General features: G+C 39.2%; 1 protein-coding gene across 3 annotated transcripts in view; it reads right to left on the reverse strand.

The window, feature by feature from the left end:
• PCDH11X (protocadherin 11 X-linked) overlaps nucleotides 1-14,425 on the reverse strand; it is a 438,322-nt gene that overhangs the window by 380,505 nt on the left and 43,392 nt on the right. For all 3 annotated transcript variants that reach the window (XM_032123757.1, XM_032123756.1, XM_032123758.1), the window contains exon 2: nucleotides 13,416-13,999. In XM_032123757.1, the coding sequence (XP_031979648.1) occupies nucleotides 13,416-13,955 (540 nt within the window). In that variant the 5' untranslated portion in view covers nucleotides 13,956-13,999. The remainder of the gene's footprint in view (nucleotides 1-13,415; nucleotides 14,000-14,425) is intronic.

The raw sequence follows: 14,425 nt of genomic DNA on the forward strand, positions 1-14,425 counted from the left end.
GGGAGAAAGCAACCTCATGGTAACATGCTCTGAATAATTCAATGTGAAGTTTAGCCTTCATATTCTAAAAACATGATGTAAACAACCAAATCTACCAAACCAAAACCATTAAAATACTTCATCCTGAAATCCAGCAAAATATATTAACTTATGTCCATCATCTGGGAAAATGACCATTAGCATGGAAAATAAAGCACAGCTCAAACAATTTATCTTAAACAGTCTTTAAACAATTTTCAACTTATACACAAAGCCTTCATCTATACCTTGATTTGTCCACTTAATTACTTTCTTTTTCTTTATCTTAAGGGGTTTAGCATATTGTTAGGATTCTTGCATATTAAGGTATTAAGCTATGAACAAAAATTCAGTTTATTATGTTTACAAAGCAGTGAGCTAAACACAGAGTTGCTTCTGAAGTCAAAAATTTAGTTGGGCATGTTACTATTTTTAAAACATGCCTAGGATGTTCTACCAAATACTACATCTGTCATTAGACATCAGGTTCACAGACACTGAAAGAACACAAAACAAGTACTCTCCAAGACAGGATTGAGTCAACTTGCTCACAGAAATCTGCTCACTACAATAAAATAGGTTTCTGTTGTTATGTGGATTCACAATATAGAGCACTATCTTCAAATCCTCAGGTGACACCATCAAACTATATTTTTTATGCACTCTACCTACAGAGTCAAAGCTCTGCTTCCACACTCAATTAACTTTACTGGTAACACAAGAAGAGGCCTACTGTGGTTATATGTGGAAGCACCCATGGTGAAATGTAAAATTAAGTGAAATCTGTTTTGAAATCCAGCGTTATGGCTTTTAACAAAACAGCAAACCTAAATTACTGAAAGTGAGTGTGACAGCTGAAGCCACTGAGCTTCCAAGAGGGCTAAGCATTATTAAAGTTTTTCCTTATTATGCTCTTAGGCACAATCTGATTAGTTCCAACAGCTGCCCAGCAGGAAAAGCCAACCCATCATTCCACAGTAATACTGAGAGTAAAGCATCTCTTTAGCTTTCAGTGATGCCAGATCCAGGTGCACACAGCACTGCAGCAGGAACTTCTGTCTCCTGATTTACAGTGATGCTCAATATTTCAAATGCAAATCATGGCAGAAGCTCCTGATCAACATAATACAAGCTACTAAAACCTTTCCTGATGGATAAACTTATTCTACTCACAAGTATACAAAGAAAAAAAAAATAAAAAGGGAAAAAAAATCCACTGTGGATAACTGTTAGTCAGGTCTTTGTTAGAGGCAATGAGTAACAAAAAAGGAATTTTCTTTGCTACCTTGCTTGTGAAATTCAGTAGCTTGAAGCATATGCTGTGCTGTGACAAATATGCAGTTAAACCTTAAAACAATATTCAAAATAGATTCTGAAAGACTTCACTCCTGTTTGCAGGAACTATTTCAGTATTATCTGAATATTACAAGAGTGATGAGGAGACTGATGGTTTTACCATTTCTTCCAGCCCTCTGGATGTTAAGATAGGATTTCAACAGCCACAGACACACCATTGACTGAAAGGTTTCAAGCCTGGGACAGAGATTTTCAGCCAGCTGGAGCCCTGAATCATACACTCCATCATCAAATAATTTTGAAGTTGCCATTAAAGTTAACAAATAATGTGGAAGGATAAAACCACACAGGTTTTAATTCCACAAAGGCAAATTCACTTCTGAAAAAGGCTTGACTGTTCCTCCAATTCCTTAACACAGGAAAACTTAGGAGAAAACCATATTCCTTCGTAGTGCAAAGTTTTCTGCCACTGCATAGCAGAACAAGTTTTGTATGTCCAACCTTTACTCCCCTTTTACCTCAAGCATATACACATTTTAAATATAAACCAAATTAATTTTATTTCTACTTAATGTAATGCAATGGGCATGCATATTTGTGGAGAATGTCTTTGCCCAGTTTCTGATCTCCCCCATGAGCCTGTAAAACTGTATACATTTTTAAGTTAAGTAACAAAGTTGAATTCTTTTATCCCTGCATCCAAAACACATTTCACAGACAGAGCTGTTTTCATAGTGTAAGAATGCCACCAGTGGACTGATGTAAGCAGAAATTAAAACAAGTGATCATCACACATCGTAGTATCTAAAGCTTTGCCAATATTCTGAACAATTAAATTTTAAAGTTTAGAATTTTTACAAATAGGTTCAAAATACCTCTGGAAAAACTGCACATATTAAAAAAAAAAATAAAAACCAACAAAAACCCAGACAGACAAGACTATCAGAATCACCACTGCTGGGCAAGAAATCTGTGAGCCTCAAACTGGCAGCGATGCATCAGCAGAAGCTCAGGAACAGCTTGGGAAAATATGCTGGTGCTGTTCTTACAATCTCTCCCAAGCATCTGATTTCAAATGTTGGAGACCGATACAAGATCAGAGGAAACTCATTCTCATCCTGCAAGGCCATCCTTAGGTCAGGCCCAGAGATCTGTGCCTGCCCCTCCTCTTCCCCTTGTGAGGAAGCCACAGACTTTGAAAACAGCAACAAGCAAAGACTGAAAAGCCCAAAGTCCTGCTCAGATGATAAATGAAGGTGTCCAGAAAGGTCATAACATTTTAACATAATGCACTTCAAAACATGAATAATAAAACTATCAGAAGGAGATATTAAAACAGATATTAAAACACACACTAACAGGTTTTTCTCTTTAGCCTTGCCAAAGGTCCACTTAGACACGGAGCTGCTGGAGCTCTGGAGGACGCTGGCAGTTGAAGGTTTGAATTATTCAAATGGCAGGTTTTTATGAGGGAGGGATGACTACTGAAATACCTCAGAGTCTAAAAATAAGCATTAATGTAGAATCTTACAGGGAAGCAGGTAATCTGGAAACTTCAAGGGACTCATTCAAGTTGTGATACTGTACAAGCATAGTAAGTATCTTGGATATTCACCATGGACGAATACTTCATTTATGTGAGACAATAAAAAGTGGGCAACACTGGAAAGCAGGAAAGTTCTATCAGTGTTCTAGGGTCTATTTTTAAGACTGACTTTCAAATTATGGTATTCACAATATTTCTTGGCTTTCCCAACGAAGTCCAATTCACAAAAACATATATATAAGTGCCAGAGTACTATTTTTGATACTAGATGGGAAACAGGATGAGGAACAATATAGAAGTTACTCATTTGTTTATACCTTTAAGTCTGCTGCAACAAATTATCTTGAAAAATCCCTAATGGAAATGAGGATAAAAATTATATGGCTGGGGTTAAAATGAAGAGGAAAATGTATTCTCACAGTGAAAAATCCACATAATATCCCAGTCTGAAAAACACAGAGGAATATCCTGACTCAAAAGAAAAGAAAAAAACCCAGAAAACGTCAATTTGCTTCAAAAAGCAGAGAAAAAACTACAATTATTCAACTTCGGAACATCAGCAATAACTGAAGCAAGAATACATCACATTAATAGAGCCAGCAATTACAGCACAATGAGAGAAAAATGTATTTCAATACTGACAGCTGATGACTCAGAATTCATTCCTTTTAGCAATGTTTCTTTTTGTTTCTTCAGAATTGTCTGAAATAGTCTTTGCTACATGTCCCAGCTTCAAAAGCTCTATGGGACTGAAGTGTTCAGGCCAATTATGTTTCTGGGTTAGAGAATATAAATTATTTTGCAATACACCTTTATTTCAGGAATAAAAATAACTGTACTAATGCAGTCAAGTGCCATGAACCATAGCTGACACTTGATTTAAATATATTCTTTGATAGCTCTTTCCCCCTGAAAGGAAAGAAAGTATTATATACAGTGTATTTGGGGGAGAACTAGCTAGGATTATTTAAATCTTTATTACTAAAATCCAATATTAGAAAGCTAAAAGTAAAATGAAAATCAAGAACACATTATTATCATAAAAGCTACTTTAATATTTTAATTGTGTATTTTATGACAACTTAAACCAGGAAAAACTGAAACAACTTCTCCTATTTTCAAAATATATTCTAAAAATTGTAAATCTTCAAATCTTCACCCCTCCCAAAAGAAGAGGTCTTAGAAAAGTGAGCTGGACAAAAGAAAAATCTTTTGCAATTAAAATTCACCTTTTCTTTTTCTTTTCTTCACTCAGCACTTTGAAAATAGTAGAATTTTTTGATAACCTCATAAGTACATGTGAAAAAAGACAGCTATTCCTTAATAAGTTGGAATTTTTAATTATCAGAATAATACTAGGATCTGCTGGAAACCTAATTTGCGGTTTCTCATGACAGCCATTCAAAATACAAGTAAGCCATGCATTGATGAATCCATTACCATAAGTAAAGGAAGCAGAAACAAATAAACCTTGCAAAATTATTCTGAAACAAGAATTACAATGGATTTTTTTACAATTTTACAGTACATGCAGTAACAATTAGTTGATATTCTCATAGAATTTGTGATAATTGTTTTTAATTTGGTTGAAAAAATAATGGTCTTCAAATGTAATATATTTCATGCTTGGATGGTGACAGCTATTGCTGACTTTAGTAATAAGGTTCTTATTAAATAAAAGATTTGAGTTTAGTGACAAACTTTTAAACTATAAAAATTACCACAAAAGTTTAAATCCTGTTGGATACATTGGTGATGACCAGTTTATCAAGCAGATGCAATTACATAATTTATAAATAAATGGTCTGAAATTCAGACACCTGTGTCAGGTCATTCTTTAAAGATAAAATAAAGGCCAAAGAGAAGTATCTTTAATCACAGATAAAGACACTGAATATGTAAAAATAATGCCTCAGCACCATGGCAGTAACTTCTACAGCATTTGAAAAAGGCTCCTACCTCTTTTCTTTGTGATGTACAAAACTGTGACACCTTTAAAATATGGTAGATTTTGAGGCAGGAGAAAGATTAAGGGTGCAGCATAATCTGTCCTGAGTGCCCTTTCGTTACCTTTTGTAACTTCACGTGGCATTGCATGCTTGAAATAGCATGCATCTATGCAAACCAAAGTATAATTTCATTTAGAAGGCGTATTTTAGCCCTTTTGTTGTGGTTATCCATTGAGAGCATTATAGATCATGTAATTGGCAATTTCATACGAGTGACACAATTGTTTTCTCAATGTTTGCTGGGAAAACATCCCTTTCTCTGTGCTGCCGCACACATGGAGCGTGTAAACAAACCCTGAGCCTTTTGTGCTCAGAAAGCATCCCCACATCTGTGCTAAGCAGTGAACTGATCCGTCTGGACATCAGCAAAAGAGTGCTCAGCTAAGACAGATGAAGCGGAGCTCTGCGTTTGACAGATTCGTGCCTCGCAGCTTGAGTCCATCATCCTCCCCACTCCGAAACATGCTACGTTACATATTATTGTTTCGTGACAGCTAGTGAGAAAATCAGAGCCTCCAATGCACACAGAGACACCAACTTGTCCCTCAGCCTAACTCACTGAACTCGCTGTGCCTGGAAGCAAGACTTTCTCCTCCAGTCCTCATTCAATCCCCAAAGGGACGTCAGGATAACGGAACCTGACAGTTTTACAGCAATAATGCCATAAACCACCCTAAAGGAGCCTTGTATCAACCAACAAGAGGCAATTACCTTGACTCTTGACTCACTACCACCAGTCAGAGGCAGAGTTTTATCTCCTCACAGACACTAAATCACAGCTGTAGGAATGCAAATCAGCTGTTTTTCCCTTTTAAAGCTCAGACCCAGTGACTTCTTCAAAACAGTGTTCACAGATGACCACTTGTCTGTTCAGATCTCTCCAGACAAATTACTACTGAGCAATATTTTTATTCTAGCAAAAAACCTTCTCTAAAGAATCATACACTTCAATATTTTGGATAGCAAGAAAAATGGGTAAATGGGGTGGAGGATTTGGAAGAAGGTGGATTTTCAACTACAGCATAAAATAATGAAAATAGACTTATTATGCACAAAATCTTCAGCTGGTAATTAACCACATCTCGGGTGGAAAAGCACCCAGGAGGAGGATCCATGTGAAAAAACTGAAGAACCAAAACACTTCTATCAGCAAATGAAAAAGGGAAAGATGTTTTGGGTCTGACCAATTCCCCCGCTGCCACTGTGGATTTGGGACAAAAGTACTCAGCATCACTGTCTGTCCTAAAAAACCCCCTCTTTTAAAGGGCAGCCAAAAATTACCTTAGAAAGACAACATGTCCAGCTCTCCCTATTTATTAAATTAGAAGCACTAGATAGTGACCTTAGAGCTTGACTGGAGCACAACTCCAAAGCAAAAAAACTTCCTCAATCTATTTTTGAGCTCCCTAAATCCATTAACTTCCCTTTCTATGGTGGCACACCAAATGGGTGAGAAGAAACAGTACTGACCCACAAATGTCTGCAGTGTAATCCATCTGAGACATCCCAGTGAGGGTAGAAGTCAGCCCGTCCTGAAAAGTTGTGCGGGATGAGACCACGGAGTCACAGAGTGGGTGAGGTGGGAAGGGACCTCTGGAGATCACCTGGTCCAACCCCTCTGATAAAGCAGCTGCACATGATCACATCCAGGTGAGGTTTGAACTTTTCCAGAGGATTGTGAAGTAAGAAAAACAAACCATCCCCCTCTCCAAGCAGAAACTCAAAATCTTAGTCTAAGCTACATGACAATGAGAAGGAAAAGAAACCCATAATAACTAAAAAAAAAAAGCCAAAAAAAACCAACCCTCAAATGCTTTCTCAACATGCATCTTATTTTCACCTTGTCTGTAAGCACCGCCACATCTAGGATCTGGTTGAACATAATTTCTCTGTTTTAGGTACCTAAGTACTATTGTTACCTGTAACATCAATATGAGTGTAATTTTATTTTTGTGGCAATTAGTCTTGACATATCACTGAACAACCAGTGTTTCCTCGATAAGAAGAGAGAAATTATAATAATCATTTATAATTTATATATAATTTATATATTATATATATTTATATATAATTTATAATTTATATAATAATAATTATAATAATAATAAAGTTATTATTCTGGTCTGATGAGGAAGTCAAGAAATCTCCTACCTGAATCATGTATTTTCCTGAATAAATATAAATCGGTAAAACAAATATTCTTGGAATCTTGAATAGCCATATTCCACAATTCAGCCATATTTCCCTTAAACAATTTCTAGAAAGGGTTGCTAATAAAAAAAGAAATCAGAAAGTGCAAGAATATTTCACTATAAGAGGGTTAAAATAAAGTCACAAATAATTTTTGATTTGTAGAAAAATTAGGAAAAATTAAGTTGAAATTCCGTAATTGTATTAGTGTCTAACTACAACACTCAGTAAGTCCTGACAATATTCATAAATATCTGTTTACATGCAGAAAAAAAGCTCTGTGTCGGCAGTTTATTCACAGAATGCAGATGTTGATAAGAAGCACCCCAGGTTTCCTGTGACCTACTGAAAGGGCCAATACACCACTTCCCTGTCCTCTCACGCTGCTGAAGCCCACACAAAGAATCATCCACGTTACTTTAATCCCCAGTAATTCCAGTGTGACAAGCTGTGGAACATGGTTTGAGAGTAAAAGGGAGGGTGGCTGCCTCAGCTCCCACCGGGAGGAATGGCAGCATAAAAAAGGACAGGAAGGAGAGGCTCAAGCAGCTCGTGTTTGGGACAGTGAAGTTGGTCTGGTGAGCAGAAAATTGAAGTCTGTGTCACTGTGCACTGTTTGCAGGGACATTAACCACTCTGTCCTCCTTTTTTCTCTATGTACTGAACCCCACAGGTGGTACTGGTGCAGCACTGAAACACAGACCAGAGAAAGGCTGTTGCCCTCCTCCACTGTTACAGCTTTTGACTTTCAGATTTGTATCACTGCTTCCAACAGGATTATCACAACAAAGATGTCATTAATATGACTTTCTGATACACATTTAACTACAAATGTAGTCTCAGTCTATAATTTCAACTACCTTCCTAGATTTATTTCTTCATAAAACACATCTTCCATTCCTGATCTTGACAGTGATAGGAGTTACTTGATCCAACACTGCTGTGAGTCTCAGAAATACCCAGTTGCAAATATGAAATATGATGCTTGAAGCATGATGAAGAACTGTGATTTCCATCTTCCATGGGTCATGGAATTGACAAAGTGTATCAGCAAGAAAGGGATATCTTCTATTGAAAGGCATCACAAAGATGATCTAGAGCAGCAAGATGAAACTCTCCTCATCAGAGGCAAGACTGACATGTTGTGAGACTGAGCAGGAATCTATTTTGTCAGATTACAGAGGTATGAACTGACAGCTACAAAGAGATTATTGTATTATTCTAGAACGAATGCATCAGCTGCTTCTGATAGGTAAATACAGCAAAATTACCGTAATAGGTAAGAGGAATGGAACTGTAACAGTAACACCGGCCTGATTTCCCCAAAACTGTACCAGATTCAAGGAACAAACCATTAGCACACAGCATGAGCTCACAGAAGAAAATGCTCTGTTCCTGTTGCACCTCTACAACTTCAGTGTACATGGTATACCTAGCTGACAAGAAATGCTAAGCAATCAATTAAAAAATATTATTTAAAACATGTGCTTGTATGAATCCTTTTGGAAGCACTCTGAGCTGGAATTCTATTCAAAACCTGTTCTGAACCAGCTCACCTTTTTAACATTTAAGAGAGCAAAGAAATGCTTCACACTAAAATCTTTGCAGTCAAAGCAGAGGCCTGTGACACCTATAAATATTAAGTGTATTAATCAGGTTATACTAAATATCAGCTTGCCTTGAGCTCAAATGTAATGGTACTGGAACAGTGTAATCAACAGCAGCATGTAGGTATTTGTACCACCATGGTGCACTGCCTGACACAATGTACATTTTATGTCAGTCTGTAAACAATGGGACTGCCCTGAAGAGGTGAACAAAGCCCTGGAAGCTGAGCTGCCCCAGGGTTAAACCAGAACACAGGTATTTGTAGATTTATCCCCAATCAGAAATCACTGTTTATTCAGGTTTCAATTCACAATTTGCTCTTGCATCCTACTGTTTTCACAGACTACTTCTATTTATGAGTGCCCAGCTCTTTTTCCCTATCATTTCCCATTTATACTTAAAGTAGTTATCTCAATGAGATAAAAATGGTTGGGTTTCCTTCTGGCCATTCATTTCTTGTCTTAGCTGTGCCTTCTACCAACTCCTACCATCAGTGTTATGCCACCCTCTTCCCCAATCTACCTATTTCCCACTCTAAATGAATCTTCTTCTATTGTTAAATAATATCTAAGTTCTCCCTCTTCCCCTTGTTCACAGCAAACCTTGTTTATCATGTGAAACCTTAATGTCACTCCCTCTATGGTCACCTAGGGGCATCTCAGCAGAGAAACAGAGTCTTTTATAATGCCTTGCACGGCAATTTTGGGGAGCAGCAAGATGCTCTGCGTGACTGTCTCCTCTTTTCTATTAACAGTAAAACTGCTGCCTTTTTATTTCAAACAGCGTAGAGAAAGTCAGAGACCCAGAAAGTTTTGAAGATGCAGTGCCATGAATCAGTTACATATAAAGAAGTCATTTTCTATTCAGGTACACCTTGATAAAATGCAGGCAGGCAAAAAAAAATACTGGAGTGCTAATCAGTGTGGTAATTAAAGCACTGTCTTGCTTTAAATAAATCAAATCCTGCTTTACAAAGCTTCCACTGAATCCAAAGTGCAAAAATATATTTTATACAAAGTTTTGTTTTCTACTGTTTTAAGGGGTCTTAGTGAGGGTCAGGATATTTAAAAAAAAAAAACAACCCACCATGAAAATATGTTATTTAGTTTAAAGACTTTATCAGTTCTTATCTAGTTTGCAGAAGAAACCAAATACAAAAATTATATGCAACCTTTTCCACACCCTTTGAGAGGGGCAGTAAGGTAAGTGTACCAAAGTGAGGAAATATTGTAACACATGGCTGTTACCTTCCCCAGGAGCTACAGAGCTGCTGAAAATGTGTTAAATACCTACAAACGACTCAGCTGAGTTCGTAGGGAGAAGTTTACTCTTTGTTAGAATTTGTTATGGAAAAAGTCTCTATCTACCTAGAGTCGGGCAAAACACGCCTGGCTTCTCACAGGCAATAAGCAAATCTTGGCGAAATTTGTTTCAAAAGCGAAGTACAACTGAAAAACTTTCTCTTCGTTGCACAGTTTGTCAAATTTTGATTACTTTCTGTCCAAAATACAGAACAACACATTTCACTCTGTTGCAGCACACACACTAAAGCATCAGCTTTTCTGTTTCTCTGAAGTGATTTCCACATCTTATCATCTCCCACTCCTCTGCCACCTCCAAGCTGCCCTGCCCATCCGTTTTGTAGCTGGTGCTTCCCAAAATTCCCCCCAGTGCCACGTCAGCCCTGCTAGACCCATCCTGCTCAGAAGGCACAGCAGTTTCCTGTGCTGCGGTCCCCCCACGTGTTTGCTGCTATAAAAGGTCAGAAGATCCCAGCATCTCCAGAGCACACAAAAAACCAGAGCAGTATGAGGCACACAAAGCACAGCTGGGGAGGAAAGGCAAGCAAAAGCAGCACCACTCTGCTGAGCCTGTCACCCTCCCTGCTGGTATTTCAGCATTACCCACTCTTCCCTTTTTCTTCATCTCCCCAGTCTTCCTCTGTGGTGCATCTTTGAGTATCACAGAACCACGGAATGGTTTGGGTTGGAAGAGACCTTAAAAATCACCTGGTTCCACACTCCTGCCACGGGCAGGAACACCTCCCACTATCCCAGGCTGCTCCAAGCCCCAGTGTTCAGCCTGACCTTGGACACTTCCAGGGATCCAGGGACAGTCACAGCTTCTCTGGGCACCCTGTGCCAGGGCTTCCCTACCCTGAAGGGAACAATTTATTCCTGATATCGAATTTAAACCTACTCTCTGCAGAAAAAAGCCATTCCCCCTTGTCCTGTCTCTCCAGGCCTCGTCCAAAGTCCCTCTTGCAGCCCCTTCAGGAACCGAAAAGCCTCAATAAGGTCACCCTGCAGCCTTTTATTTCTCCAGGCTGAACAATCCCAATTCTTTCAGCCTTTTCTCACAGGAAAGGTGTTTAATCCCTCTCATTATCTTCCTGGCCCTCCTCTGCTATAGGAAATGCATGCTGTTTTTCCTGCCTGCTCACCAGAATCCTTTATTTCTACTGGGTTTTTTTAATTCATTTTATAATTACTTTTGATACTAACATTCCGAAAATTACCAGTAGAATAACATCTGGACATACTATTCCAAGAGGTGTCTGGCTGTCATAAACTCCTTTTTGGTTTTTACAGATCATTTCCAAGGTATGTGTAATTGCTGGCTCATTTAAAGGCAGTGAATCCATAACTCAAAAAAAACACCTGACCAACAGGCATTCAAGAGAAAAATGCAACTAAATCTTTTAGAAGATCTGCCTACAGGGCTGTGATTTCACAAAGTATTTTGTTTGCAGCACATGTAGCACAAGATTTCAGAACTTCCAGTCCATACCAGTGTGTGTTCAACCTCACCACCTTTCTTTCCATTATGTGGCAAAAGCAGTTTTTCAGAGACACTTGAATAACCATGTAACAGGTCCTTTTAAAATTTATTTTTTCCCTGACTAAAATTAAATAATTTGATATTTGAAAGTTATTTGCACATTTCTTGGTAAAAGCCTCTCAGGCAGGCCATCTCATCTCGCACTGCATCTCCAGACAAGGCCTTGTGCCCAGCGCTGCCCTTGGCAGAGCCGTAGGTTGGATTTCAGAGGAGCTCCCACTCGTGTGACACAAACGTGATACCACTCTGCTGATCTGCTACATTCTCTCTCTCTGAGTGCACAGTCCAAAAATAAGCTCACAAAGCAAGACTGCTGTTGTGGGGATCTGAACTGTTGCTCATCAGGCCCAGGGACTCCTGATTTTGCCGTTTTCTACAGTTTTCCTTTCCCCTACAATAGCAGTCCTTTTCTCAGATAACTCACATTTCTCTCTTCAGACCGGGTATTATTTTGCCCCATTTTGTGTGTAACCCTGGCTTTTTCATTATTTTCTGCTCCTACTGTTATTTATTTAATATGCTGCTATTCATTCCCCAAAATCTCATTTAACATGACACATAAAGAAGACTGTGTCCTACTGGAGGCTTCTGCTTAGCTATCTGAAACAACCCAAACAAACCCACACACGTAGACATACCTGCTCTCCTATAACCTAGGAAAAGTTTTAAAGAGCTTACTACAAAGACTTCAAACATTATAGTAAGTTCTTGGAAAGTTTTAAGTTCCTTGGCTGCACTCACAGCAGACAGACATGTATGCGGTCTCTTTTTTTATTTTCTCCTTTTTTTGATAGCTAGCCAGAAATGCCCAGTGGGATGCAGTTTTCTGGAAGAGATTTTTATGTCTTTGTCACTCCTTAGTACCCACACTGCCACAACTGCTTCAGGTTCCAAGCAATTTGAAAGAGCTAAAAGAAGGCAGAGCTTTGTTTTTATTAAATTGCTAGTAAGTACTGATATCAGCGAATATCAGCTATCCAGTCAGCCAAGCAGTATATTGGTTTATATAATCTATACTCCTCTGGCAGTAATGAGGGCCAGACTGGCTGCTGAGCAGCCAAACCACAAAATAGTTCCCTATTCCAAATCACAGGAAGTGAGGGCACTTTCAGCTTCCCCCCAACAGTTTCAGGGTAAGTTTCTTTCCTGTTCTAAAGTTTATTTCAGTAAACTCAAACAAAAGTGATCATGTATTTAGCAATCACACACTCTTGTTTATATAAACATCACATGCTTATGTTACTCCTCTGTTCCCTAACCCCAGTTCCCCTGTTACTTACTAGAAAGAATGAAAGAAGCAAGAATATGAAATATCTGCTCTTTCAAGGTCATCGGCACTGCTCTCCTTGCATTCATGCATATCTTGGACCTGCTCCTGCCCAGACATTACAAAGCTGCTTTGACAAATGGACTCCTTCACTCTGGAATAGCTCATCAATACACAGACGAGCATCACATCAACTTCTGGGCGAAGTTCTACTGCTGAGCTTCCACAGTCATGCAAAAGAGGCATAACAAGAAAGTCTCCATAAAAATGGGAGACATGAACCCAGCACAACATACAGCTGCACTTGGCAGTGGCAAAAAGAACGTATTTTTAATGGTTCAAGAAGACTGTCAGCCAAAGTGTACAAACACTTTGAATGCTGGTAGAGAACTCATGGAGACATGGATGTTTCATCACTCTCTTATACAGACATCCATGTACATAAACAGCTTCCCACAGAGTGAGGATACGATGCACCGGAATGCACTCAGGGCTACAGATTCCCGTTTCAACACGGACCTGCACTGTACCACAACTGCAGTACACAGTTTTTGGGTTTCTAACGGGTTGGTGAGGACTGGCAACATTTGTGGGAGGACAGTAACACAGACAGTAATGGAGAAGAATGAACAAAACCCACCTTGAGGAGCTCATAATGCTGGATACCATTCACCCCGATGTCTGGGTCGATGGCAGAAGGGACAGAGTAGCGGGAATTAATGGCTGTGTTCTCAGGGATAGAGATGTTAATAACTGTTGAGGGGAAAAGGGGGGCGTTGTCATTTATATCCTCAATTAGGAACCTGATCTTGACCAGTCTGAAAACCTCGTCGGGCAGAACAGCCACCTCCACCTCGTAGAAGCAGCGGTTCTCGCTGAAGATGCCGGCGCACAGCTTCTCGCGGTCGATGCGGTTGGCAGCCGTGAAGATCTCCCCAGTGTTCTCCTCCACCCTCACCAGGGGCACATCCCCAGTCTTGTAGACGAGCTTGAACTGCAGCGGGGAGGACAGGGGCACGTCTGGGTCCAGCGTTAGGTTGAGATCCTTGAGCAGATTGCCAATGAGGACATTTTCAGGCAGTTCTTCCCGCACGGTGTAATTCTTCTCCTGTGCGCCAGATTGGAATACAATGCAGGCCAACAAGACTGCCAAGAGGTAGGTTCCAGACAGCAAGTCCATCTCCAGAATGACTAATGAGTATTCGTGCAGAACACCAGGAGTAGCTGGAAAAAGGAAAAGGAAAATGCTTTAGAAGTCACAGAATAGTGTGTTCCTAAAGCAATAGAGACACTAAAGGAGCACCTTTCCTACAACAAACAACATGAACCCTTTGAAAGCCTCATTAGTAAAGTCACTTTGACTTAATCCTTCCCAAATACGTATAAAATTCCTCGCACAACTTTTTACTTGAAACTATTAACTGAATACTGAGGTAAGAATTTTAGGGCTGGATCATACTGAATGAAGAAATAATTACAGGAATCCCTATTTCCAGCATGAGATTTTCCTTTGCTCCTCAGGAAAACCTCTTCCTTTGATCTCTCCACCACATTGTCCTCAATTTTTTTTTTGTTTCCTAAGAAAAAAGTTGGCAAGAAGTTTGCAAGCAACCATCTGCTGAGAACCAGATCTTTTTATACCGCTTGCTT

This window comes from Corvus moneduloides, chromosome 14, assembly GCF_009650955.1.
Source record: "Corvus moneduloides isolate bCorMon1 chromosome 14, bCorMon1.pri, whole genome shotgun sequence".
Classification (NCBI taxonomy): Eukaryota; Metazoa; Chordata; class Aves; order Passeriformes; family Corvidae; genus Corvus; species Corvus moneduloides.